This window comes from Varroa destructor, unplaced genomic scaffold (genome assembly GCF_002443255.2).
Source record: "Varroa destructor unplaced genomic scaffold, Vdes_3.0 BEIS01000002.1, whole genome shotgun sequence".
Taxonomy (NCBI): domain Eukaryota; kingdom Metazoa; phylum Arthropoda; class Arachnida; order Mesostigmata; family Varroidae; genus Varroa; species Varroa destructor.
In genome coordinates this window covers 6,768,669-6,796,637 of record NW_019211455.1, presented here as the reverse complement: position 1 = coordinate 6,796,637, position 27,969 = coordinate 6,768,669, and the positions used below count along the sequence as shown (strand labels likewise).

The window sequence follows — 27,969 nt, the reverse complement described above, 5'->3', positions numbered from 1 at the left end:
TACTCAATCTTTCGGCGCTTTTCAGCTTTTATTTGTCGGCTAATGCCGTTTCATGACCTCAGACTATAATGTAGAATACATTTTGGGCATTATGCAAAGTTTTTGCAATCGGGGCTAATGGCACGAAATCGTCAATCCGTTTGGCAGCTTTGCTACTGATTTGTCTGCAATATTCGTGTCAAAAACTGTTTGAGCTACCTAATAAATTACCTAGTAGATGATGATATTAGGCGAATTTTGTATATGTTTGAAGAAATACATACCCATATTTGATAGAAGCATAGTACTTCAGTTATATAACACAGTATTAATCTTGCTGCCTCTTTTAGGCCTGTAATTCTGTTATTATTGATTTTAAATCGATATATCTTTTTGTGGATAAAGGGCAGGCAAACACAATCTATTAGATAAATGTTCTCATAGAGCATAATACCGCACACAATTAAGATACTTTTAAATCAAGTATAGCCATTCCTAGATGTAGTCGAAAGGTAGTTACCTAGACAGTTAATTTTAGCTCTCGCCAAAGCTTAGACTGCCACTTCATTTTTAACAAAAAAAATTATTTTTCCAAATAAGTTTCGTTCACATCAGAAGCTTAGCTCTATCATACACACTTGGATACTACGCTACTAATCCATATATTCTACACAATCGAATGCTTCAATGCTGTACTTGTTAAAATAAGACTACCGTACTGCGGGCAAGCCGTATTTTTTTGCATTGTAAGACTATAACTAATTTATAAGATATTAAAGCGTTTCTGACAAAACATTTAGCGAATCTAAATAAATACAACAACAAGTTCAAGTCAGTTGAAGTTTTGACTCCCCCGGTTTTATATAACGTTAACAATTACTTAGTTCTTAAACTAAGATGTTTCTACAAAGCTTATAACCAAATGAGGGCATATTTCAGTATGAAAGTTGTCATACTCTATTTTCTACAAGTGTATTTCTATTATAATTTTTCAGTTTGAGCCATATTAATTCCTGATTTGAGTTATGCTAGTGCTGTTTCTTGTTAAAACAAAGTTGTAAAATTTGTCACGTATGGTCTATTGGCCGCATTATACAAGACTAAGACAGTTTTTATAACAAAGACTAGAAGACCCATGCATATAAGATATAAGATTTCGCCTACCAAAGAAAAACGTTGCACCTTCCAGCGATATCTAGCCCAGTATATGGTTTCTTAGTAGCACGGCGAACCATCAGAGCCCAAAGTCATACTATTACCTAAATTTTTTCTTTTTTCAGCTAGTCAATTCGTCCGTTCGCAGCTGTGAAAGAGATTGCGTAATTAAAAGATTGCCTAAAGAATTGACTAAGGTGGATGTGGTAGTCTCATTGGAATTATGCATTCTTGCCCAAACCGTTTGTTTGATTGCGCGTTCAACTTACTTTCTTTAGAGCATAGCTATATAAATATAAACAGGCATTTTTTCGAATTTTAGAGACTGAAACATCTTAGTACGTTTCAGTGAACCATTATACCTGTGTAACGCTGTGACCAAGCTCGAACATATTACCAGTACGGGGCGTAAACTTATTCAAGCTGGTCAAACGTAAGAACAAGCAGGGCCTAATAACTGTATAAAATAACAGTTCGCTTCAATTCTGTCGTTTCGATGGATGATTTCGTTATTAACGTCAAGTAACTAACACCCGTGAATTACGTCCGAAAGTTAAGCTATGAGAAGACTCTCTGCTACCTTACTGCTTAATAAAAGTGAACAAAAAATCACAAAATTGAATGTCGCTCGTTAATGTTGCAGTGTTTTTATTAAGTTTCATAATGCCTTAGATGAAACATATTTACGCAGTTTATAGATTCGAATAAGATCTCCGGAACTTGTGAGTAGTTTGAATGTACTTTCTGATGGTATCAGCGATGACAGGAATAAAAAATAAAATTAGTCCTGACCCAGATCGAATTGTGTAAAAGAGACTACTGTACAAAACTACTCAAGTTCTACAAAGTTAACTTATTACCTTGAATATACCAATGTTCTAGTACCATGCATGGGTAATGTATATTGAACTTAAAACGTATATAATTTATATATGTGTCCGACATAATATACGATCATTAGTTAGAGCGGGCTATTTAAAAATATATCAGGTATGACATAATAAGAATTCTAATAGCCTAATTTTCGAATGCGTGTATTAGTTTCTATAAGGTCACTAATATCTCATGCCACCATATACTACTTCATATTCCCCCTTACTAAAATTTATTACTGAGAGTATGAAGACCACAGTCGTCAATATACAGCGAAACATTCCTAGCGCAATAAAGCCTGCAAATTACGCTCCATGAACGACTGCCCTTGTGGGCTGTCGTTGAAGCCGTTTCTGAGCGATCTATACAGTAGATTGAGACTGCACATCTTCCTAGGCAGACTCCATGCCTTGTAGTGGCTCTTAAGCCTATCTTCGAAGGGTTATTTCCGCCCAGACGCCACCATATCATGGAATGCTTCATGCGCTGATGATTTACCACCTATTCAGTAATATGTTCTTTGTTCATTATGCCTCCTTACCATTCGCGATATCGGAAATAATAATCGATCAATGTTGAGAAGGCAGCAAATCCTACGGCACCCATAATACCTGGTTTAATTCCTGCTCGCAGACCTATAAGGCCTCCCGTTATTCCGCCAGCCATCGTTCCATTTTTCCAGTCACTTTTCTAAGACAGACAGAGTTAACGCAACAGAAACAGACACAGATTGTAAGGAGCAATGGAATAGAGTACCCGGATGGCTCTATAATCATTTTTGTCGCATCTGTAAATTTTTTTGAAAAATTTTTTTAAAAAAATCCGACACATACTTTTGTTCTACGAATAGGTGATCTGGAACTCCTTCTCTAAGACAGACTGCTTTATTTTGATACAAAAAAAAGTTTCCAAGCATTTTGTTTTAACGTTTTTCGACTAAACTATTTAAAAAACATTTCAATACTTTCATCAGATTTTTACGGTTATCTTATAGAAGTTATATAGAAGAAGAAATAATCAATTTAATTTGTTTCAAGTCATTTCTAAGTAAAAATATGTTTTTATAACAACTGATATTGATTACTATGTAAATGTTATAATGATTCTAATGAAATCTTGAAAGTTCTAACAATTTTTCAGTGAAGAAGATTCAGCAGAACCAACTTCAGCATTGTTATTTGCACAAAAGTTCATGCACGAAAGATTAACTGATAACAACATTGTTTATCATAGATAAAATAGGCTACTAGGATTTAGTTTCTATATATTTATCTCATTTCAGTGACGTATATAAGTTATGGAGTGAATAGGAGATAACGATGGTTGAACATTGGTCAAAAATACCAAATCTCAAGTTAATAGAGAAAAAGAGTGGCAGCACGTTTGGTATAAAATTTAGAGATATATATAATGAAACAAATATTTGATCCCTTTCCATAAAGAAACACTTCCCAAATCTTAAAAGCCAGGGCATTTAAAGTAAAATGAACTGCACCACCAGGCGCGCCTTGTTTTGCCGAAAAAAAAATTTACATTTTTTTCCTTAAATGTAATTGTTCATGCCATGAAAGCAAATAACATGACGCAAAATCGCGCTATATAATTCTCATCTTTATAGCGTATAAGCTTTGCTTAACAACCAATAATATTCCTCGGTTCTCCTTAAATAATTCGGTCGATAAATACAAAAAAAAACGAAGCCAGTAATCATCGTCTGTGGTACATGTATGTATAGTACTTCTTAATAATGGAGGTTTGTAGTATTTATAATAGTTTAACCCTCCATTATCATGTATTCTGTAACTTTACACTAAATACAGAAAGAGGCTGATGACTAAAAATACAACACGAACCCCTCGATGGCTTTCGATTGCGCACTCGACACCTGCAAAAATCAGTCCAACAATTGCGAAGTTTTTTGCATAGCCAACAGTTGTTGTCTTCATATCTCGAAAGATCTCGCGCGCCGTTTGTTTGGACGGATCCCCAACGTTTGGGTTAAAGGAGGCCGCAAATAGGCCCATAGCAGCGCCGAAAGCACCTCCCGCTACGAAACTTAAACCTGATTTAAATGCGCATGATTCAAAGAAGCGCTCGACACGGAGCTAATGAAGAAGGCATGAACAATCAGATGAAACAAAAATAATTTCATTAGTATTCAGTAAAATCATTTCATTATAAGGTTCATAAGCTAACACATCAACAGCGTCAACATCTCAGAAATATACTTTTTATTTTATTAATAATACAATACTGCTACTTACTTGAATAATCCACAACAGTTGCAAATATAAGTTGTGAGAATTTTCAGTTATCAAGTCCACATTCTGTTCTTTCGAAAAGATACATTGTTTAACCACCAGTAGTTACAGCAGTTACAACAGTAGCAATGCAATCTCTAATTTCTCTCGCACAACGTTAGAACTTGATAAAATGATCTTTTGTGTTACCTAGGGCCATGAGGTTCTGTATTCAGACAAGATGCTTGCTTAACTATATTACCTACCTCCTGAGGAGATTTTAGAAAATTGGCACCTGGAAGGTTAACTCCTTTCACCGCTATTGTTCTTCGTGGGCGATCCGGATCCAACACCATCGCTCGCATTTCCGCAAAGGTTACTGGAGGGGTCGTAGTTTCCGGCATTATGGTAAATTTAAAGTTCACTTAAATAAATAAATTAAGAATTGTTAACTTTCATTGATATACAAGCCTTGACCTTTTAATTTCGTAACTTCTGCTGTCCATTTATACCTCAACTACCAATATTTCTTTAGAGCACAAAAGTGAAACAACACATGCGTTCGTATCTTATTACAAAGAGCCAATTGCCGCCGATTCACCGGCGGATCCGCCAGCCATACGACAAAACAAACGTTTTTTAATTCAGGATCAAAAATTATGTGTTGCTTACTTACGCTGAGCTGTGCCAGGTTATCGTTTCATTATATAACTATTTTAAACTATTACACTATATAATTTATATAGTAGCAAAAAAAGCCTTAATATTGTTAGATTTAGTGCAGCGTTCATTTTGCTTTGTATTCTATCTTCCTGACTGAAGCTTCTATCTATATCAGCGAGCGGTACAAAGTATCATAGAACGGAATATTCCACGTATCTAAAATGCGATGTGTTTTTCAGCTTCTCCCCAATAAACATCGTAGTAGCATAAAAATTGTTGAAGCTCGCGCGAGCGTGGCAGCGGGTATGACAATGACCAAACTAATGGAATGGTTTTTTGGAATCAGTATGTTCATAACGGTGTGGGCCGCACTTCTTTCTGGTCAATTTGCGTTAATTGACAAGTCTCAAGAAATACACGTTCTCCTGGTGAGTTGGAATCTGCGTCAACGGTTTTTCTTAGGACAGAAAATCTGTTAAGTGCGTTAATTAATTAGCTGGTGTAGGCGCATGATCGAAAATGTAGCGAATTTTGAATATAATATTTTGCATAAATATATTGTTATTTGCGTACCGTCATGGAAACTTTTTTTTGGAGTTTTATGGGGACTGGCCAATAGATAATGACCCTCAATTAAATACTTTGATACCTTGAACAGATAAATAAGGTATAATTTAATTAAGGCAGTGATGGTACAACGTAATTTGTCTAAAAGCCAAAGTCAAAGGGGCGTTAGATTAGGTGTACTTTTCTATTAAATCACATCGATTTATAATGTCAGTATCGCGATCCAACAAATGATTACAATATCCTTACGTAATTAGTTCGAGAAATTTTATTGTTTAATTAATTAATTAATAATAAATTTAATTGTTTATTTTCATGCTGTCTTTGTCGGCACTGTAGTGGGTAGTATTTCGGGACTTGTAAGTAGTCAGACCTTGATTGCTCGTGATCTACTTCTCTTGTTTGAGCGTATCGTGTAATTGTATCTCATCAATGGCTTGTAAATCTAATTCGTTGTTAAAGATAAGATGAAATACCGAGAAATCACGATCATCTATACAAATCAGTTACCATAAAATGAACTAAAAATTAGGTAAATAAATAAAAAGTAATTTTAATTTGTTCTCCTTCTAAACCGTGTGCCAGCGTCCCCGTTAATAACTTAAAACAACGGTAGCAGTAACTGTTTGCATTAGCACACAAATATAGCAACTAGAACTTTGTATAATTCAACCACAACATTTTTCTTAATATCTTCAATATTTCTAACATTATTAACGTCTTTTCTTTCCAGCTTCCGATTTATATAGTCATCTTATTTGGGGTAAGTTTGTTCCTGAGCTTAGACTCTTCGACATACGATTCATACATTTGAGCAAAAAACAAGGACCAAGACAGCGGGATGTTGCAACTAGCCACTGCTTATGTCGGATTCAGTCAGTTATCCACAACGTCGATATAAAAAGAAATTATAAAGTCGGTTTTTAAATAAACAGTTGTTTATTTAATGTGTTTTTTCTTACACGCACAGCTGCATTATGACGTACTATATACTCCTGTTAATCGGCCTGTATATTTAGGCATATTTTTGTTATTTTTATTCACATATTTGCTTTTGTGCATTTGATTCACAGTTGTACGCAACCGCTGTCGTAATTTACCGGGTGTTCACTTTCAACGACTGTGAAGAAGCATGCGAGGAGCTAAAACGGCAAATTAACGAAGCCAAACAAGATCTAATCTTGAAGGGCTTTCAGTTTACATAGTTCATATTTTTTTAAATAGGGTCGTGAAGTGTAAACTGTGTATATATATACCTGATATGTACTGTCATGCTGACAGTAATATTTATAAACTAGAAATGTAATTAACACGAATTTAATGATTTTTAACGCAACTATCGCCACTCTTGGAATATATACTTATAGTCTATTGTCGTTTAAGTGGAGAAAGAAATTTTTCTGACACATTCAGCATCAGAAGTTGTAGTTAGCCTGCTAAAAGCTATTATCCTGATTGAATTGGGAACTGGTTTAGTAGTATTAATAAAGGGATCTCGATGGATAAATCTGCTATATTTTTGTACTGGTGAAGTAAGTTTCTCCTCATACAAGACGAAATTATAAATGGATTGCTTTGGCCTGGTAACTGAATGATATCCAGTTGTTGAAATATCCTGTGCCAAGCTAGCTAATAGCGGTTAAGCAGGGGGCCCGAAGAAAGACTTCCGATATGCATCTTCTAAACTATATTCTTTCCATTTCTGTCGATGCAGTACATCTCGAAATAGAAGTAGCACACCGTAACAAACGGTACTTTACTAAAACAATGTAGGGATTTTATTAAAAGTAAGGTCCGAAGCATGTTGACACAAACCGTATTTAGGTAACAATAAACATTTAAGAGTAATTATGTAAATATAATTCTTAATATTTGCATAGTCTCAGCAAATAGTATGATGTGAATATGAAGATCAAGCCTTTTGGTATTTTTCCGCAGAAGCAATAGTTAACTTTAGTCGAAATTAATAGAAAGAACACTGTAAACTTGTTGTCTGTGCATACACCTATTGAACATGTCTTGGTTACCTATTCCAGCAGCTCTTCCAAGTACTAAAATGTCGAAGTCTTGAACTGTAGACCGTATTTGGACACCCAACAAATCGTAATGAACAATAGCGATTATGTCATCTTAGCCTATTTTATGCAGCGATTCTATTTCACTGTTGACCTCTTCGAGGGCTAGGACGCCCCTTGAAATAGATGAGTTCGGATAATGTGATTCAAACTTTGCCGTTTCCAAGTGCTCTCTGCAAGCCCTATTTTGGATGTCATCCAGCGTTATTCTCGAATAAAACCGAAGAAATTACTTGAAGATGCTTAAAATAAGCTAACGTGGTTATTTTCTTAATACATTTAAACACAATATTCAGAGTTAAATTGTTTGCTGATGTGCTAGGCCATCCATTTATTTTCATTATTTCGTACCCAACCCTTCATTAGTAACATTTTTATACCAGCTCTCCATTTTCTTTTTCACGTCTTGGCAACTTACAAATATATAAAGCATATACACAATCAATAGTACCATTTAGCGCAGTCCTGTTTGAGCAATTTTTGGAGATTGTTATAGGTGACATAATTTTAATCATTGTCAAATATATTATACGCACTGAATACGAAATCTGTATAAGCAAGTATAACATAACACTGTTTTACTTTGTTCTAGGTCCATTGTTTAGCTGTTCTATATTCTTTTTAGCATCTTTTGTTTGCATTTCTACACCCACCTGTATTATTCATCACATTCTATGAAATCATTAGTTTAGTGGGTAAGGATTGCTGAGGATTTGACATTCGAACAAACATAAGAAAAGTTTGAATTCTTATGCAAGGTTCTGTTTGAAACACAATGAGACATAATGTCATACATTTTTTACAAAAATAAATCTCTGACATAGCGTTTTCCTTAATCTTGCTAACAGTAATTAGACCCATTATAATTTGACGACGCCATTGCTTGGCGCTACAAATATCATGGGGTCTTCACCGGTGACTTGGTTATCCCCTGCAATCAATCATTCTCAAAAAATTTTTGGCGCCGTTTTCGTACTCATCCCTTTAAGATCCTGTGTAGAGAGATCACTGTTCCGGCCCTGGTGACCTTGGACTTTTTACTGACTGCTTCGATTGGCCAAATCATTGAAAAAGAGTTACCTGAATTACTGGTTTTCAATTTAATTACGTGGAAATGATTTCAAACGAATATAGGTTAGCTGATAAAGAAATTAGTCAATATTTTTATTGCTAGTTACCTTTTTGAACTACATCGCCGGGTATTGGCATCAGTGCTTTACGCTTGACGATGTAGGTCATACCCGTTCAATATTTGGGAAAATAAATAGTTGACGTTTTCCATATCAACATACAGACCTAACAGGACGTCGGATAGCATTCAGAGGAGCGTCGAATATCACTAAATACTTCCCCAACTGAAATATGCGGAAACCGAAATAGAAGGGAATATTGTGAAAAGCCTTCTGTTTATCTAAAAAGGCCAGTCGACGAGGGTTATTATTGTCCTGTTAGTCGACATGATATTTTACAAACAAACCGCAGTGAACCAGTTTATTTAGTTAAGAGACTGAAACGTTGCTTACGTATTGCGAGGCAGTTACCATCCCGTGGACAGGTGTCAGTAGAGTTAACTTAAGGGTTTCTTCGCAATCGGGGCCTCTGTCTGAGTCGAACACCATGATGAGACAATCGGGATCGTTGCTAAAACGTGTTGTTAAGACACCTTGTTTCTGCTCGTTCCGAAAGTATAGTTGAAAGATGGATCGAAAAATTACATAATTATAGGGAAAATAGACAGGCATACTATTGGAATGAAAATATTATGAAAAGTACCGGCTGCGCGTATTGCTTTTATTAAAAACGGATATTTCCACGAACTTAAGACATGTGAAACTCTGACCTCCTTGCACGACTGACATTCTTCAGTCCTAATTTTTCGCGTATATTTATTTCTAACCCTCTACTCGGATACAAAAAGCGTTTCAGGGTTAAGGCTATGTTCATTTCGTAATACGGTTTGTTTTCTACTAGAGGTATTAATTTGTAGGTTACATATTCCGTGCATGCAATGGCCAGTAACCGTTTGCATATATACTTACATCGACGTAAGCCCTAAGAACAAGTCCGGTTGAGAGGGACATGACGTCTACTGCCTTATCGAGCGCTGCAATCACTAAAAAGTCATCCTTCATTTGCCGCCCGGGCAATTTGCTGGAATGAAATAGTGTCTTCGTATTGTAAACGATTGTAGGTCATTTTCCTTGCGAGGCTTTTGATTCTACAACATGCAACCTTCGAAATAATTTTGATTTTAACATCTATTTCGGCAGTATATTCTTGAATGAGATTTTTATTTTTTACATTTGCGGCTATTTTGACTACGGGAACAGGTCTCGGAGTCACCTTCTTTTCGGCACAGCACACAAGATCTGCTTCCGCTAGAATGTCTAGCCAGGGTGCAGCCTATCTGGGGTTTCTTCAAGCAACCTATGAAAGGATTTGGCAGTTACATACTATAGTAACTATCTGCCAGTACTAAAATTCAAACTCGCGATGGCCGCATGGTTAAGTTTGTTATGGCAATGCACCTAAAGGGATGCGCATTAGCTACCACGCTATTCCCATGAATACTGCTTTACAATTGAAATGATTTAAGGACACTGCTGGTAAGTGACTAGTTAATAGCCAGTTGAAATCTTCTTTTTTTTTAGGCCACACGGCCCGGGAATGCTGTGTGGAATAGCTGGATTGTTTTGACCGCAGCATAATAAAACGCGCTACACGTTTGGATTTCCCTCATTTTTCCCAAATTAGCTAATTTTGCTTGCTCACATATAAACTGAATGAACGTGAGGCTCATCAGCGTCGATGACATTGTTATCAGACTCATTACATATTAATTTTTGCCCTTTATAAACGTGAACACACGAATCACACGTATAATTTCGAACAAACTTGCTAGACAAAGATCCAGTTATTGACGACGCATTAGGATGGCCGGTCCACAACCAAGCTCTAACTGATTCCAGCGGCACTTTTACGGATCCAAATGGTTTTAGCTAGTCTTAACGGTAAGCCTGCGACCTTGATTTTCGAAATCAAGTTTTTTTACCATTTGCTTAGTGAGGCTTTGAGCTTAAGCTACCGTATATATAACAGAGCGGCCGCTGCCCTAGCTACTACTGAATTAAAGATGACTGCCCGTGTCAAAAAAACAAAGCGATGTTCCCCTCTCGATGAAGAAGAACTCTACTTGCTGCCGATAGATCCAATTTCTTTTTTACAAATTAAATGGCAGAAAATACACAAGACTAGTAAGCTATCGGTCAGTCAGTTATAATATGCTGCTACGTCTACCTCAAAAGCCTTATAAATTCCCCTTTAAATAAAATAGCTATTTTGATACAAAAAATAAAGCATACATGTCCACTAGCCGACTAAGGAATCTACAATATTGTATAACTGAGTGGATTATAAGCCTCGCGGGCAAAGACAGGATACACAGAGTAACTAATTAAAGAAAATCTTTCACAGGAACTTTCTACATAACAGTATATGTTGCACAGGAGTGCTTCGGACATCACCACTCCAAAATAATTTATGGACTTGTGCATGCAATCTATGAAGAATGTAATATAAATGTTAGGTGCGTTAGGATAGCTTCAAAGAAGCCTTTGTATTTTACTTTTTGAAACGTCAAGAGACTTTCGACTTAGACTGTAAATACTTTATAGTATAATGTACTGCGTGATACCAATATTAACAGTTCTGTACTACTTATCCTCATCGATCTACTAGTTCTGTTTTTAGTAGTCTTCACTAGCGCAATGTGTCTAATGATACATTTAATTCTTCATACAATACCGCGTATGTATGCGCTCTTGACAGCCTGCATAGGACTTGTCAATAGTTTACTGGAATATATGGCGTCGGTGAGGACTGTATATATGTATCAATTTGTGAAAGTGAACAAAAAAGTAAACTATTTTATTATACAAATTCCAGTGACGAATTTAGGCGATAAAGCTTACGAAAAAAAATGTTCATATATTTTCCAAGTAGAACAACTTACCTAATAAACGTCCAGACGAAAAGTTCGTTACTTAAATCCTGGGCTGTCTTAGCTGCGTATTTTCGCTCGTTACAATGGTTAGCTACGCGTTGGAGAGTAGCCATCTTTGAATAAAGCAAAGTAAGATAATTGTATAATTCACACATGTTAAATTCATCAAAAAGATGCATATTTTTTCTATTTTGCCTAACTACGCAAGAATAATTGCTATACGGATTCTATATGTTTAGGTAGGTAAATTAGTACAGTATGAAGGAAAAATACCATCCTTCCAATTGCAAGTTTACCAAATAGTTGTTAGTTAACGCTTTTCAGGCTCACCCAGTTGTAACCCATAAGTTCTTTTTCGTTGACCATTCAGCCTTTTAATCTACACAAGAAAAATCGCCAACGATTCACTTCAACAAATACGAATAGGAAAAACTGTTCTGTCAAGAGAACTTATTTTAAATTACCTCTTTATATGGACACTTTGCTAGATCCAGAGACGCGGCCAGCAGACGATGGACTACCAAATCTGCGTAACGACGAATTGGCGAGGTGAAATGTGTGTACAAGGGTACTGCCAATGCAAAATGTCTAACAAATTTACGAGTTCCATTTTATTACAATGTGTTTTGCTGCAAACACAGGAATCCATATCTAAATTCAGCCCTGGTTAAAATGTTCTAATCTGGTAAACTTTTTTGGTTTTCCGCGTATGTGCTAAATTACTGCAAGCAACATCTAAATATCCGGGTCTGTCCAAATGAAACACAAGGTAAAAAATTGAGTACAGGTTATACGCATTCATTTTCTGTCGTTTTTTTACGCAGACGCCATTGAAGTATGGGCTCCAAGGTAGCAACGTAATTGTCAAGTCGTCAGGGTGTTCGAAAGCAGAGCAGTGCAAAGAGCGATTTTCGTCAGTATGTACCTGTAGTGGTCTGTGTTGGGCATACTGCCTGCTACAAAGTAAGAGGCAGGCCTAAATGGCTTTGAAAGGACGTTACAGAGCGCACCCAATAGCGCATCGCGTGCAGAACGGTCATTACGTCTTAAACAGGATGAGATCGAGTCAACTACCTACAGGAACGTACAATAAAAAATAAGGAACAACGCGTTAAAAAAAGCAACGTAATTTTTCACTCTGTATGAAGGTGAACTTCACTCTACTGTATGCACAGTAGAATGGACGACAAGTGGATTATACTGTAAATGTATTTACAGTATCATTCATTTGTCGGATACATATACCATCATAATAAAAATTATTCTATTATATATTTTGTACAAAGACGTATTGTTGAAATTCGAACAGCAGATAACACCTCAATTAAAGACACCTCAAAAACTGATTACCTTGATACGATTGGACGAATCAACAACATCAAAAAGTGATTTTTGTAGATCTCCAGATGTCCTTCCATTCATAATAAGGTCCTCGAATTTGAATGATCTGAAAGTAATATTTTGTAAGCACAAAGCGATTCAATAATAGGCTTAAACATCCACACTGGCTATCAACAAGAGTAGCACACCCACCGAAAAAATTGCCATTTTATTTACGAAGTCAACAAAATGTCATAACCTTTCAGTGGTAGTTTTTTTGTAACGTGTGCAAAAAGCAGTTGCATCTTGTTGAGATACTTCTTCCGACTACTGTTCTATTATTATGGAGTTTCTGAATAAAGTTTGTTCGAACCGGTATCAGCTGTGAGCCATTTCCTGGGCATGCAAAAAAGAATATTTGGGTGGATTTTATTTTTTAGGAGGTCACACAAGTCACGTCGGGAAAATGAAGTGGTGCGATGAACTAGTAATGTACACGATAATAAGTAAATGCGTTATAGGTAATATTAAATGTTAAAATGAAAACTGAGATATTAAAATTCATCAGCTTAACACCTTTCGTATTACTTTTCAATTACCTAACTATCGTCTCCAGGCGTCTCCAATCAGGCGGAGGGTGATTTCGCAAAAACGCCATTTCAGGGAAGTACTTTACCAATTGATGAGCCACAGCCATGTTTGCCTGCAGGGGCAATATTATACTTTATTATACTGTGTAACTTCATGTGATCAATGACTATAATATATATTTATTTAATAGGACTAGATTTTTAAAAGTATAAAATTCAATACGTCAAATTAATTAAGATAACAAGCTACACTGACCTGAAGCATGAATTCCTCGATGAGTTTGTGGCTTTCAGTGTGCTCATATATAGAGAACCCCTGGAATACGTGGTAATATTAATATGCCTCTCCAGTTATTTTTGCAATAAAGGAATAGCTAAAGCAGGTTAGCATGATTTCAGGATACAGTCTTGAAATTGATCTCAAGAGTCGTTCTCTAAGATCTCTCGCGCCTTTATCATTACCGAACATACAAGTTGTAAGAGCATGATTTTTGGCACGGAACTTTAAATAGGCGCAAACGCTTATATTACAGCAGACACGTCACGTGTTGTGGTGGAATCTTTCTAGGTAGAATTGATCTTAGTTATTGTACGTACAATTAATTGTCAACGGTTAAATGAAGATACTTTATGATGACGTCTGGAATTTTGCAGGTCTGAAACATGACAGCTCCTACTGTAATTGAATGGGTTCATATTAATATTCATAGAATAACTATACCTGAGGTGTCGTTCCATCATTTGCAAGAGCGAATTCCAGCCGAATTTGGTCAAGTCGAAGACATCCTTTCGCTACGCGCCGTTCACGCATCTTTGTTGCCATCCCATTAAGAATGTTGATAGACTTTAAGGCAGGAACCAGAAAAAACAAATATTCAGACAATAAATAGAAAAACAAATTATTCAGTCGGCTATCATAGTAAGTTCATATTTATTTCAATGGGCCGTTATTTAATTTCATGTTCATTTACCTTATTAATATCGGACACCGTCCAGCACCCATATATGTTTGGTAACTCTTCTGGCCTCCACTTATGATTTGGAAAATCTGCAAATATTGTAAATCGGCGTTAGTGGAATCGAAATTGCATGGGTAGTACAAGTGCGGATTATGATCGTCGATTATCGAATGAATAGCCGTGGCAAAAGACACAGCTTTCAGGCGCCCTGCTGCATTTTGGACTTTAAAAAGCTCAGCATCGATAGGACGTACCAATCATTTGCTGTGCATGCTCGTAACTCAGTTGACAGCTCGAATTGACAATGGAGCGCCCGAACCATTCATCAAGGACTTGGCCTTGTGAGTTCATTTTCCACACGACTGAAAATGTCAACTGCCAGAAATAAATTTTAAAATCGATATTGAGGCGCGAAATTTTAAAAAAAACCATAACGCACATTATTTTAGCTGTCGGGTTGAAACAATATTCTGACAAGACTTTTTGTCTTTTTGACGATATTCTTTCGTAATAAACAACCAAATTACCACGGTGTCTAAATAAAAAGCGCTGTATCATACAATTCAAGTAAGAACAATTCATTGATCGATGCGGATGTGTTGTCGTCGTTCAACCCTCAGATTAATTTACATTTCTATATAATAACCTACATCTTTGTTTACCTCTATTGAATTAAAATGAAACGTCTATATTATTGTCAATCCGAACCCTAATTTAAGGTTTGTTATCCGCAGCCGACGATTCGAAGCAGCGACTGCAGTGAATGAGATCTTACCCTGTCAGTACCAGCAGTAAGAGAACAGAGCTGGTCACATAAAATTCTCGGCAGCATCGGGATTACCTTTAAATAATTAGATATCAACTAGGTTTATCGTTATTAGCAAATACGAACGCTTCAGCAAACGTTTTCCAAATAAAGTTTTCGAAATCCCAAATAAGCCACATTCACTAATTATGTAAGTCAGCTGAAACATGCCAAAAAATCTGGCATTTGCAATCTACCTATCAAACGAAAATAAGTTGAAGAGAATTATATAGAACTCACTTTAGGCATGTCTGTTAAAACAAAATCTGATAGCAAGAGCAGTCATTAAGCAAGCTTGACAACTTAGGCTTACCCTTTGAACGAGGTAGACAGACGTAGCTCGACTCTCGGCCTTTTTGTCGACTTTACAACCGGAGGGTATAAAATAACTAACGTCTGCAATATGGACTCCGACCTGTAAAAGACGTAATTGAACCGATATGTTTTTTATTTTGATTAGCTGAAAATGGAACACACGACAAAACGTAGTTTGGCAAAACCGGTATACATACAGTCATCGTTTATGAAAAAAGTTGACAATAGCTTATAAGAAAATCAGATTTGAACAGTAAGGTCTTCAGTCCATATTTTCGTACATTAATCGTAATCTGATATGACAAAGGTAAGTAACTTTCCTATTACGTGTTTTTTAATAAGCATAATATGTAATAACAATTTTTAAGAGAATCAGTGAAAATTAATTACTGACATTATTCTTAATTTCTAATAAGGTACTGCTTGACTTCGGTCTGAAAATCGCTGCTAAATATGAAAAAAAATATCAAACCAAATTTACCTCATAGAGATTATCAGCAATTTGTTTCACAGATAAGGCGTCGTCCAGATCCCTGGCCGTTGAAGGATCGATTGATACTACTAGCTCGCGACGAAAGTCTCGCCTCGACTCAAACTCCTTGGTTGGAATCGTCCAGTCCGGGCGGACAGGTACTGATAAGTCACTCAAGATCTAAATTGTTACACAAATTGGCAAAAATGAGTACCAATTTTGCTTCGAAAAGCGGAAATGTTTTAAAAACTATCGAATTGTCATCTACACTCTTTGTAAATACGAATAAACAGTACTTTTGTATGAAGTACTGTTTACCAATACGGGAACAATACATGTCGTTCCTGCAGCTAGATAAATAAGAAACAAGAAATTAATTCTTCTGCAATATATACATGTATATTAGTGACCGCTTCATAAATATATGAACCGCGTTTGAGAAAAATTGCGGTAACAACAAGTAGACAGCCCTTCACGGACTTGAGAGCTGACAACTTGGCTTACATCCTCAGTATATTCTTCGAAGTCAATCGCTTGACTCGTAAGGATCGCCATCGTCTCAGCTTCAACATCGCCCGTTTTCCCTATGAGCTTAAGTAGCTCTCCTTGAGGCAGTTCCCAATGCCCCTTAGGGTCCGGTAGACCAGGCCATTGCACCAATCGCGCGCAGTACAGCGTTTTCGAATAGTCGAGCGGACGCTGTGGAAAGATTTTAAACATAGAGATACCCATTAATAACTGAAACTGATTGAAACGATTATCATTAAGAGACACTGTAACATAATGCTTATTTAAATTGTTTGCTTCTGATGAATTTATATTCATTCTGTAGTCAAAAAAGTAAGGAAACTAGTTAATTTCCACTTAGACTCATTCAAGATAGAAGAAACGCCAGTACTTGCCATAGTCTTAGCTTAGTTTAAAACGTACACGTTATTTCTAAAAGCGTTGCCACACTATCATGCGGTTGACGTTAGGGTCACGCGAACAATTGGCTAAGCAGGTGTGGTAAGTGCATTACCTCGAAGAAATTTGGCGGGCACTGTCCTGCTGGGATCCAAAGATGTGGGAAACGCTTGTCCTGCGGGACAAAGAGCGCCGCTTTAGGCCTTTGCCGGTTACCATGTTGATAGTGCTGTGCCGGCTTCTGTTGATCAATTTGGTGCCAAAACTCGTTTTTCATTGTTCGAAGAAGGCCGCAACTCACCCTAGGGCCGGTTTCGGAAACAATACCAATAACTCGACCTGTTCGTTGTACAAAACGGCCCCACTCCGGATGTTCGAAGATTAGCTCTAATGGATATTCAATTTCGCAGGAACGCGTTTCATTAACAGCTGGATTATCAACCACCGCGCACGCAACCGCCCCTCCACCAACGGCCTCGGATACGGATTTCACTGACACGCCGTCTTTACTTTCATTTCTAGTGGTGACATCCTCAGGTGCGGTATCGCTGTTCCGTACGAAATCGAATAGCGAAATTTTGTTATCCGCCTCCCACTGCTGAATTGATTTTACCTGAATCTGAAGTTTGATGATACATATACGTAAATCGATAGATCCTTTCGAAGTTTAATTTATACACATATGTACTAGTAGATAGATGCAGAATTAAGGGTTACGTGCAGTCCTTGGAAGACAACAGAGTGCATATAAGCTTTTAGCAGGTTTTTTACTTCATTTTGGCGTAAGCATTCATTCGATATCTGAAGGCTCATTTTCTAGGAATAAACGTGTGAAGTGTTTCTATAGAAATATCGTAAATGTCTGATAGCTGGCAGATACATAAATGCCCGATGTTTAGTTGCGTGTAGTTATTTCGACCAACTCAGGTATTACTGTTACAGATTCTTCAATGGGCTTTAAATATTACATGTCATAAATGTGAGCTGTCATTTTAACATAGTTTTCATTCATTCCTAATTGTTCGTTTTTCAGCGCTATAACCTTCAAACGAAGATGTCTTCGGTAGGGGCGCAATGCATGTAATGGTGAGCACTCTCAAGTAAAATTTAAAATAGGATGATCAATGTAGTGATATTCACATTAAAACAGCTTTATATTTCTATAGTTTTGTTTAAAGATTCAATTAAGGAGTGATAAGCTACAGACGACATTAAATAGGCCAATTACAAAATTGGCAAGAAAATGATCATAGAGTGCGATGGTAATAATCAGGGGCTTGAACTAAAATAGCTACAAGTAGTTGTTTACTCGCATTTGGAGCTGATAGCGAATTGCCTATTGACTTTAAAACGTTTTCAAAATGTCTACGCTTTCATAGAAATCAGCAGCTTTATATAAGTCTTTTAGCTATAGCCACATACAGGGTACTTTTATATCTGTTGCGGAAAAACGGTATGTACCTTCCACTTTTCTCGCGGTAGAAGTTCTACTGCGACTTGATCTCCATTCAGCGCACGGCCGCGACCGTCTAAACCTTCTAAGCGGATATCCCACTGGCACTTGCCTCCTTCTGCATCATCCTGCAACACCGCACAGAATATATTTGAATAATTTACTTATAAGAAGTCATCTTTTTTGCCAACAGCAGAATTTCGAGTGTGTTGATTACACAAGTGGCTTATTTAGTTGGTTTTGAAAAGTGGCGCGATTTTGGGAAATACACTCGTCAAGCGTGATCAAGTCTTAACAGCACCTGTTACCCTTCAACCGCGGATGCGTATATATATATGTGTATATATATATATATATATATAGAGCGTATTGTAAAATTCCAAGTCGATGCTAATTGGGACCCCTGCATATACAATATTCTTTTTCAGAGAACTATGAGATGGCGTAACATAATTTAATCATGAAAGTTGAACCTTGTATAAAAGTCGCACCCCCCTTTGTTCTGAGAGATGTTGTCTAAAAAGATATTCGGTTGTGAACGCAATCGATAATTCGACTAAAAAATGGGTTTTTGCATAAGTTTCCTTTTCTACGTAAAGCGAATCCTACGCAGTCTTTCCGGAGACGGCGTTCATTTTAAATTCAGCTGAACAACAGTATGTGTTGTTAAGTTCGGCAAGACGAAATTATATTCATCATTGGTTTCTGCTTCTTTAGATAGAAAACGGGTCTACTAAGAAATATTTTATTATGGAGAGTAGTTTAAGGCGGCTAGGCCAAATTCTCTCTGATTCATCGAGTATTAGTTGAACATTTAACATTGAAATAAGGTAATGTTTCAATGAGGCTCAAATCAGATGCAAGACTTTGCATGACAATGTTCGGAACTGCAACTATGAACCATAACAGAGGGTCTTGCAATTGTTAAAGGGCCACCCTGGCGCTTACTGATACAAAATCTTTACAAAAATGTCTATGTATATGTTTAAGCCCGCCAGGAACCTGTAGTCATCTATTGGCAAATACCTAGCTGTGACACTGCTATATGGCGAGCGCATTAACATGCGCCAGAAGATCATAAGAAATGCTTGACAACTAGATACTGAAAACGTACTTAACTTTAAATGTACGTCGAACCTGTGGTGAATTCCATGATTAAAAATTGCGCTCTAGAGCACCTACTATGACAATATGCATCATTAGAGCGAAAGAATCCTCTACTCTTACTAGATCAAACTTGTGCAAAAAAATTGACGTTATTATGCCTTAAAACTTAAGTTTGATTCTAAACAGACGTTTCGACTGCTACACCATAAACTACAGGCTTCTGTCTTTATCACCTGCCCTCCTCCCTTCCATGGCCTGACATAATGACAAAATCTATCAATAATATCATTTTATTACTGAGAAAAAGATTTCGTAAATACTATTTTTATACTTTTTTTTTTATCTCATTTTATCTTAAACTTACAACCACTATTTACTTTTTCCCTGCTTTTTACAGCACAGAGGTTCCGCTCGCAAAGCTCTTTTAAAAGGGATGTTGTCACGCAATCACGTATTTTCATAAGTAATGCAATCAAAATAGAAGGGATGTCACTTTCACAATATTATTGATTTGCAGCACTAAATAGTACATCGATATTCAACGGTCCTATTGGGATGAATGTCTTGTCTACTGAGCCTTCTCACCACTTCGGCAACTTAAAACTCTGTGTTAGTTATAGTCAAGCAGCCATAAAACAGCCTCTATCGATATTGATGGAGACCAAGTGCTCGTTAAATAATCCATTCTCCTATATCATCAGACATTTACAAGTGTATGTGCCTTAGGAAAATTAGCCAAGGACAGAAACGTCTATGATTTTCGAACGTTTTCCGCGAGATAAAGTTCTATACGCATTCTACAATTCTCATGTATTTGACAACAGCAAGCCTTTGTATAGTCATGTTGAATTATACCTAAAATCACCTCAAAAATCGTTTCGATTTTAGATATTTTTCTATTTTACATACCGGCATCCTTACGAAAGCTTCTTCAGAATTGCGCCGATTAATGCGAATCGTCCCCTAGAAATGACAAGGTATAATGCGTATTCTATCAGCATTTCTTCCTATTTCTACCAAACAAACTAATTGTAATTGTCTTCATGCTGAATCTACCATACGTACGCGTACTAAATAATGTACTCATTAGAAAATTTCACCTCTATGCAAGTGCCATCCAGCTTCTTAGCTTGTACAGCTTCTGGTGTCAGGAATGACTCTAACGCACACAGCCTAAAATCACCAGAAAATAGTGGATGGGAAAGTAAATCCGGTTGCTGAAGAGACTGCCTAGCCGATTGTTGAGAAGATTCCTGCGTTTGGTGTCGGTCGTTGTCTTCGATTGTCTCTGGTCTGTGTGAAAAAATGCAAATTTAATATAATTTGCCTTGAAACATTAATCTTCTAAAATGTCACATAAAAGCTCATAAGTTCATATTATTTGAACGCGAAAAAAATTATAATCATTTGAGGTTACGTTTACGATAAAGTATCGCTCAGGCTCCCCCACCAGGTTAGGCTTCCCGAATTTAACCTAGCGTATGTAACCAAACAATAAATAAATGAAGCACTTTTCGTGTGCCTTTTATCGTAGTTCAAGTATTCATTCATTGACATCTGGAAAATCGTCGATTTGCGTAGCCAAATCCTTTTTAAATAACTGAACAACCACCTTTAAAAGAAACCGCTGTAGCGGCGGACTACCGCAAATTTCCCGTTCAACGCAACTCGTACGCAACTATTTTCTTGTCATTAATACCCAACGTAGTTTGCCCAAAAGCAGATTGATGGCACCGCTACTTTTATTGCGGTGCTCACATTACTCGTCCACGATCAACTTGAAGCTTTTTAAGAAGACGCTAAACGCATCATGTCCAGGGGAATAAGAACAAGCTACCACTTGTTCGTTCGATTTCAGCATCCGAAGCTTTCCAATAAAGACCAATGGTCTTCCCGTGCTGTCCGGTCAGAATATTAACCAGTTCTCATACATAGTAAGCATAAATGTTGACACTTCCTAGGTTGATATCTACAAGTAGTCTACCAGAATTCTTCATAGTTTTTTGCTAGTGTAAAACATGACGACACTGATACTTTTCAAATGTTTGCGCCCGAGCAAGTATAATGGAAAGAACAAAACACGGTCTGAACATCTATCTTTTGCATTAGCAATTCTTTTCATATACAATATAACAGGCAAAAAATATATTCTCGCTTCGTTATGGGCGTTTTTTTCTAACAATGGAATAATACGTTTTTGTTTGCTAAACTTAAACGTAAGGTTAAGGCGTTATTGTAATAAGCCTAACAAACGTTCCGCAGTCCAGTGCGCCTGTTTAAAAAGATTCGTTCACTTACAGTAACGATTTCTGCGACTCTTCTTGGGGAAATCCAGGGTTAGGTTTGTTAGGGCCCTCAATCTTGGTTTTCACGTTGCCCTGAAAAGTTGTTGATTCATGTTCGTCCACGTTGATGGGAATATTACCGTTCTTTGAAGATTTGCGTTTCTGTTTCAATTCTCTTTTCCTAACGGCCTGGGAAGTTGATGATTTTTTCACGATCTCATTTGGTACAGCGCTGGTGTACTCTAGCGGGGATCTTTCTTTTTGCACAGGGAAGGCTTCGCATTTGGCGTTTGCGTTCAACTGATTCGACGACGATGCACTGGCGAGGGCGTCCGTTTTCTGTAAAGGAGCACTGGAAATACTATTGGTCGAAGCCTCAGCTTTTTCGAGGGCATATTCAGGAACATCTTTGCCTTCAGGCTTAGCTTCCTCCTGAAATGTTGATGGTCTGTCTAAAACTTCATCGCTGCAAATGTCAGTTTTCACCGATGGAGTTAGAAATTTTGTTGCAGAGGAGTCTTCAGCTTCACTATGTGCGTTAGTTTGAAATGTTGACGGCCCGCGGTCAACTTCAATAGTAGGGTCGTCAGCCTTCTTTGACTTCTTCTTCCTCTTCTTCTGCCTTTTCTTATTATTGGTTTCTTGGAATTGATCTTTTTCCGCGATTCCCAAATTGCCTATATCAGGCAATCCACCCAATTGTTCGGCAGCTGCAGCGTCTTCCATGCTGACTTTTGTGTCCCGTTCGTTGCACAATCTTCGACAACAGAGGTCCACACCTCATCTGCACGACCGAACACAACATGAAAGATTCCAAAGGAAAGTAGAAACGTAATTCTCACTGAAGAATAGTGTTACACGGTAAATATGCTATTATCGATATATTGCACGGGATATAAACGTGCCTCTTCAGGATTATGCGATTATTAATCTTTGATTTTCTAATTTTGAAAACGCCGCAAAGCCACGTCGAAGATAATCAGATGCTTTTTCTAACGAAATTATTCCTTTCTTCAAGGCCAAATTATAGTTTGCGATATCTTGCAGTCTAACCCGTAAAGCAAGAAAATCACGTCTTCTAAAAAGCTCAACTCGTTCAAATAACAATAATTAAACTGAAGACCACAATGGACATCAATGTGCGAAGGAGGTATGATATACGTTAGGAATACATGGATTATCGAACATATTCATCGTAAATCGGACAGTTAGGAAAAGCTCTGCACCATAAAAAAAATATAGTATGTTTAAATGACAATTTTCTTAAGTTATCTGTCCATTTTCTAGGCTTTGGTGCAACGTTTTTTCTATTACAATTGTCATTTTACTTTTACGTTCAAAGTAAAGTGGCATCTAGAATTTTCATCATCATGCTATATTCTGATGGCAAACCGATCAAACCGAGGCAAAGGTTAATGTAAAATGTTAATTTGCTTTTAAAGAGAGGAAATTGTTCAACAAAACAACTGCCATATTTTCTTTCTCTATTAATATGTTACGCAGCTGACACACTTCGAAGTCAAATATGCCTATCATTGTATTGTGTATTGCTATATTGACATTGCAAACCTAAGCCTCTTGATGCTATGAGTAGCTATTCAATATGTGAACAGTCATAAGTAATTCAGTTCTTTACGATCCATCAACTGTAGCTAGAATATAATATATTTACGTATGTATGTTTCTCCCGGTGTCCAATTCAAGCGGTGATTTTTGAACAATTTATAACTAACATTGATTAGTAATTAAAGCACTACGGGTGGCGAAATTCGCGGGGCAAACACGTTTCAATAAAAATAATATAACACAGAAACCCTACTACGGAGCACCTAATCGCGTAACTTGGCACATTCGTACAAAGAGAGCCCGTAGTTGTAACAAATTTTCTTCGAAACAAAAAAAATACAGTATACATGCATCGTTTTTAGAATATCTTCATATCATGACAAAGCAACAAAGTGCATCTTTGATATATCTATGAATGTTTAGCGCCACTAGAGGTATAACACCATTCACAACACGAACCCAAACGCTTTTGCCATCACGTGAACTGTAGACGAAACGTAAGTTTTGCTACTACGCAGTGGGGATAAATCATGATAGATATACAGTTTACTATTCTGCAGAAGATTATACTACTGCGACTAAACAAGAAAACCTAAACCAAACACTTGGTTCACGCAAGCCGGGAGGATATGCTTATCACTGCAATGCCGGGCCGCTTTATGCTCAACAAAGACCGGTATCTGTGCGTGTTCTCACCTAGAGAGTCAATAGCTGCGGGTACAAGTGTTGATGACACTATACACAGTGGTAACAAAAACAGAAAGCACGCAAACGCAACTCCAGGAGAACTTCGAAGGCTTATTCGAGTTTCGCGTACCGCTTCCGTGGAGAAAATTTCTTGGATGAGACAGCCAGCTGACGAAAAACATCTGGATGTATGGATGAATCCAAACGCTTCCGACTTCGAACATACAATACAGAACAGGAGCGGATGGACAAGTGTTGCCAGACCGCACCTAGGCCCTGAAAACGAACGCTACGGGGGGAAAGGGCGAGCGACGCGCGAAGTATAAACAGTATAATTCGCTATTCGCTTCTAGCACAAAAGCGGCTTTAGGCAGTGTGGCAGGCTTAAGAGACTTCTTCAAAGGTGGAAAATTGGTTAGTCTTAACGAGAGGTGGGTGATAGCATTAAACTCAAGTCCATATGAATTAAACACCTTTCATTATCACAAAAAGATCAATGAATGCGGCAGACAGTGAGTGTATGTAGCTGCGTCAGATCGCTTGCAACAGATTGCGATTTCATCAGCTCTCAACAATTGATTGTCGTATGTGATATTTTTCTTTGTTTGTGAATCCCCTTTTTTAAAATGCTTCATTCGAGAGCGAGCATAATGCCAAGCTGAAACTATTAGCGAAATGGCATGTGCAATAGACTTTCTATATGTAACGCTTGCCTAACGCCAAACCGACGTATAATGAAACGACATAGGCATACTTGTTTAGCCTTTTTAGGTTGCGTACATCCGTTGAGCGGTGTCTAGATCAACAAACTTGGTATCTGATTTTTTCTTTCATAGAACTATACGCGTTAGTCCTTTCTACACCGTCATCCGTAACAGGACGCCTGATAAAGCCTTGTTATCTTCTGAACTTCTCTATTAAGTGTATGTTTTTGATAGTTACATCATGGTCCCATGTTCCGCAAAGTGCGCAATGTAGAGCTCGATTTTTAAAAAAACCACTAGATGGTAAATATTGAGTTTTTTCTATTAATCCAAGTAATAAATGTAAGACACGAAGCATATATATAATGTGAATACTAACCATAACACTTTATCTTCAAACGATTACTTAAAATAACTTCCAAACTTAGTTTGATACTGTATCTAAAGCGTCGTGCTAGTATAGTTGATTTTTTCTCAGCAATTTCTTTAATGACCGTTCAGAATTTGTAAGAGATTTATAATGGAAAACTGTTGCTTTGAATGCCGAATTGATTATTAAAATCTAAGAGAGTAAAACGCCGACTTGTCGAAATAAGTGGAAATTGAAATATACCAGTATAAAAACTGAAAACGGTTACGGTATCAAAAAATATTCGTAACATCTTTCTATAGCCACTGCGTATACCTCAGTCGTCCAAATACCAGTTGCATGCTTCGAAGTTATTCCTGTTCAGTGTAACGATGCTACGGTTTCTTGCTTTCTTCACTCAGTGGCACAAGATCGAATTTTATCGAACCTTTGGGTTTTCACATTTTAAAACTAGGCACGTGTAATTGAGAGCTTTGCCGAAATCATTGGAATTGCTAAAATAGGTCGTCACGGAGGCTGAGATTCAATTACTCAAGACAGCGAAACCCGATGAGTGCAATAAAGCATCGCGACCAGGGACGTCTTAACGAAGGAGAAGTAACAACTTAACGGGATGGACGTTTGAGGTTAGATAAGGTTTCGAACTGACCCTGCGTGCCTAAAAATTTACCGATCCATTTGGGTCTATATTGATTATTTCAAAGTCAAGGTTAGTAATTTATTGAACTGGCAGAATACATACAGTACGGTAATGACTGATCGCAATAAGAGGATGGGACAATCAACACAGGAGAAATGAAGAGCCAACCGAAATTCTTAATGGGTAGCGATATGACTGCTGCATGGTAATTCTAATGGAGTTATAGTTTATATTGTGCGACTAATCGCGTCAGTAGGCTATTAAGGTAAGTATACCGATCTAACGCGGCTATTGAAGCATAATGACAGAATCTGCTGAACTACGGAAGTAAGATCATTGCAACGAGATAGCTGCGACAGTATAAGGGAATAATGTGGCAAAATTATACGAGAGCTGTGACTGATAACTGTAAAAGCGTATATAATATAAGGTATCAAATTAAGGTCTATGTTAGGTTAGGTGTAACACGAGTCTAAAAAGTATTCATATTAAAGTAGGCTGATGAAACAACTGTAAAGTGGTGATGCGTTCGGTGGATGGAACGAGATAACTTCTATGCATGCCCGAGCTATCCTAGCCTACGTTAAGATGGAGATAAAATCATTCATAAATTAGATGAGTTCAGTCAATCAGTGACGAATCAAGCTTGGGGCAAAATTGGCGGGCCCATCTAGTTATTCCTAAATCCCGAATGACGTCTGTTTGTCAAACTGTGGACAAACCCGGACAGTAGTTGTGCTTGATCTTAATGCAGCTAGATCATTATGATGCTCTTCTCTGGCTTCTTCCACTGAAGATGAAAAACCACAGCGGTGCAAAAACACAGATGTTTTTGTATGCAGCGCCAATCGTCTTTACATGTTAGGGCTAACATTTTACTAGTTAAATTTCCAATTAATTTCCGATAAGTTTCGATCCCGAGTAACAGTGCCTGAGATTCGCCAATGTATACTAAACTGGATGCTTTTCTCCCGTTCGCTCCAATGACTGTCCAGCTGTGAAAACTTCCATTTGTTTCCCGCACGAACGTAATAACTACTCTGAATGGCTCAGAGTTCTCCGTTCTGGTAGGGAACTCTGAAACATACATCTTGCTATACGCAGGCTGCTTACCAGCCAAATGTTTTTCAACATGAACAATCTAAGCCGCACAAGAAAGGCCTAGTTTTAGGGAATTTAGTCACGCAATATTCGCAAAAGTCTTTCGTTTTCGGCAATAAATAACTTAGTAAAATATATTTCATAAATATATTATATATATTTATGTATATATAGTATATTACAATAGAAATCGAATAGCTTTAGAGGGATGTGTTTGAAGAACTTGTGTTACTTCAAAAGCGAACAGCTGTTTTTTTTTAATTATTTTTTATGAGGTCTTTTTTCTTATATCTTTTTGTCTCCGTAACTGAAATCTAGACGTAATAGACATGTTTCTGCACTACGTTTAAATCTGCACGGCGAGCGGCATTATCTTTGCAGAGTTTACCTCGATTTAGTGGTCTTACCAACGATCGTATCTCTATTCGACCGCAATTATAGCGAATGAGTAGTGTGCTTGCACTGAGATTCAATTGACAATCAAAAAATTTGCTGCAGACAGACAAGATGAACATAGAGACAAGCTATTGGTTGTCAGTCCGTTCGTGTATATTAGTTGATAATTGAATGCGCTTCTACGGCGTTTCAGCTTCTTCGAGCAGGGCTGACTAGTTCAGATAGAATATGGCAATTTGTTGAGTTTCTGAAAAGTGGGCTCCAGTCGAGCCTTGGAAGCAAGCACACTTCGATCGATTGCCCACTCCAGATCCGGCCATTCTTGCCTTTTTCGTTGGTGGTCATATTGGCCATTTTCATAAACTGGTTTCTGATTTAGTTAGCGTAACTCAGATAGTCACTGCAGACGTAGTGGTTATGAAGCTGAAGAGCTCTACTCTTGCCAATTAGAGTACATCCCTTGAACTCTAATGCTTCATCAAATATTATAGTCATGCAATTGCATAGACTCGCGTTCTTCTCCATTTTCAGTTATGAACTTACGACCCTGTCCGAAGTAGATAGAGCAATTTTGTAGTTACATTTCAAGGAGTATTGAGAAAATTGCCGGGCACGTTCAGAAGAAGAACAACCTATGCAGCGGTAACAAATGTTACCAACGTCGAGAGACCGCTGTGTTTTTGAGTTTCGAACAAAGCTGACAAGCAACTACTAAGACTACTCCCGTATATATATATA

General features: G+C 37.4%; 3 protein-coding genes across 11 annotated transcripts; 1 reads left to right on the top strand and 2 right to left on the bottom strand.

The window, feature by feature from the left end:
* Nucleotides 1-1,756: 1,756 nt before the first annotated feature.
* LOC111244219 (mitochondrial import inner membrane translocase subunit Tim22) lies at nt 1,757-5,062 on the bottom strand. 3 transcript variants are annotated; one of them, XM_022791053.2, is made up of 4 exons: nt 4,924-5,062; nt 4,514-4,671; nt 3,861-4,112; nt 1,757-2,697 (listed from the first exon to the last, which is right to left on the bottom strand). In XM_022791053.2, exons 2-4 carry the CDS (start codon nt 4,649-4,651, stop codon nt 2,545-2,547), a joined length of 543 nt encoding a protein of 180 aa, XP_022646788.1. In that variant the 5' UTR covers nt 4,652-4,671; nt 4,924-5,062; the 3' UTR covers nt 1,757-2,544. The 3 variants fall into 3 exon arrangements, with proteins under 3 accessions (XP_022646788.1, XP_086835411.1, XP_022646787.1); XM_086979285.1 differs by lacking the exon at nt 4,924-5,062 and adding an exon at nt 4,760-4,843; XM_022791052.2 differs by lacking the exon at nt 4,924-5,062 and having other exon boundaries at nt 4,514-4,817.
* A 24-nt stretch (nt 5,063-5,086) lies between these two features.
* On the top strand, nt 5,087-6,989 carry Dpm3 (Dolichyl-phosphate mannosyltransferase subunit 3). Its single transcript, XM_022791055.2, has 3 exons — nt 5,087-5,338; nt 6,211-6,240; nt 6,551-6,989. The coding sequence occupies exons 1-3, from the start codon at nt 5,132-5,134 to the stop codon at nt 6,680-6,682; spliced, it is 369 nt and encodes a 122-aa protein (XP_022646790.1). The 5' UTR covers nt 5,087-5,131; the 3' UTR covers nt 6,683-6,989.
* Nucleotides 6,990-7,850: 861 nt separating this feature from the next.
* On the bottom strand, nt 7,851-24,289 carry LOC111244218 (DIS3-like exonuclease 2). 7 transcript variants are annotated; one of them, XR_002670795.2, is made up of 23 exons: nt 24,030-24,272; nt 21,781-22,551; nt 20,583-20,775; nt 20,392-20,445; nt 18,384-18,503; nt 17,038-17,541; nt 16,521-16,715; nt 16,026-16,196; nt 15,543-15,644; nt 15,200-15,265; nt 14,679-14,799; nt 14,437-14,513; nt 14,187-14,309; nt 13,722-13,781; nt 13,475-13,578; nt 12,906-13,002; nt 12,481-12,629; nt 12,020-12,143; nt 11,565-11,668; nt 9,592-9,703; nt 9,076-9,222; nt 8,731-8,907; nt 7,851-8,599 (listed from the first exon to the last, which is right to left on the bottom strand). XR_002670795.2 is itself a non-coding variant. In XM_022791048.2 (23 exons), exons 2-23 carry the CDS (start codon nt 22,491-22,493, stop codon nt 8,590-8,592), a joined length of 3,402 nt encoding a protein of 1,133 aa, XP_022646783.1. In that variant the 5' UTR covers nt 22,494-22,551; nt 24,030-24,273; the 3' UTR covers nt 7,851-8,589. The 7 variants fall into 7 exon arrangements, 4 of the variants coding, with proteins under 4 accessions (XP_022646783.1, XP_022646782.1, XP_022646781.1 ...); XR_002670794.2 differs by having other exon boundaries at nt 7,851-8,596; XM_022791048.2 differs by having other exon boundaries at nt 7,851-8,596; nt 8,849-8,907; nt 24,030-24,273.
* Between the last annotated feature and the right edge of the window lie 3,680 nt (nt 24,290-27,969).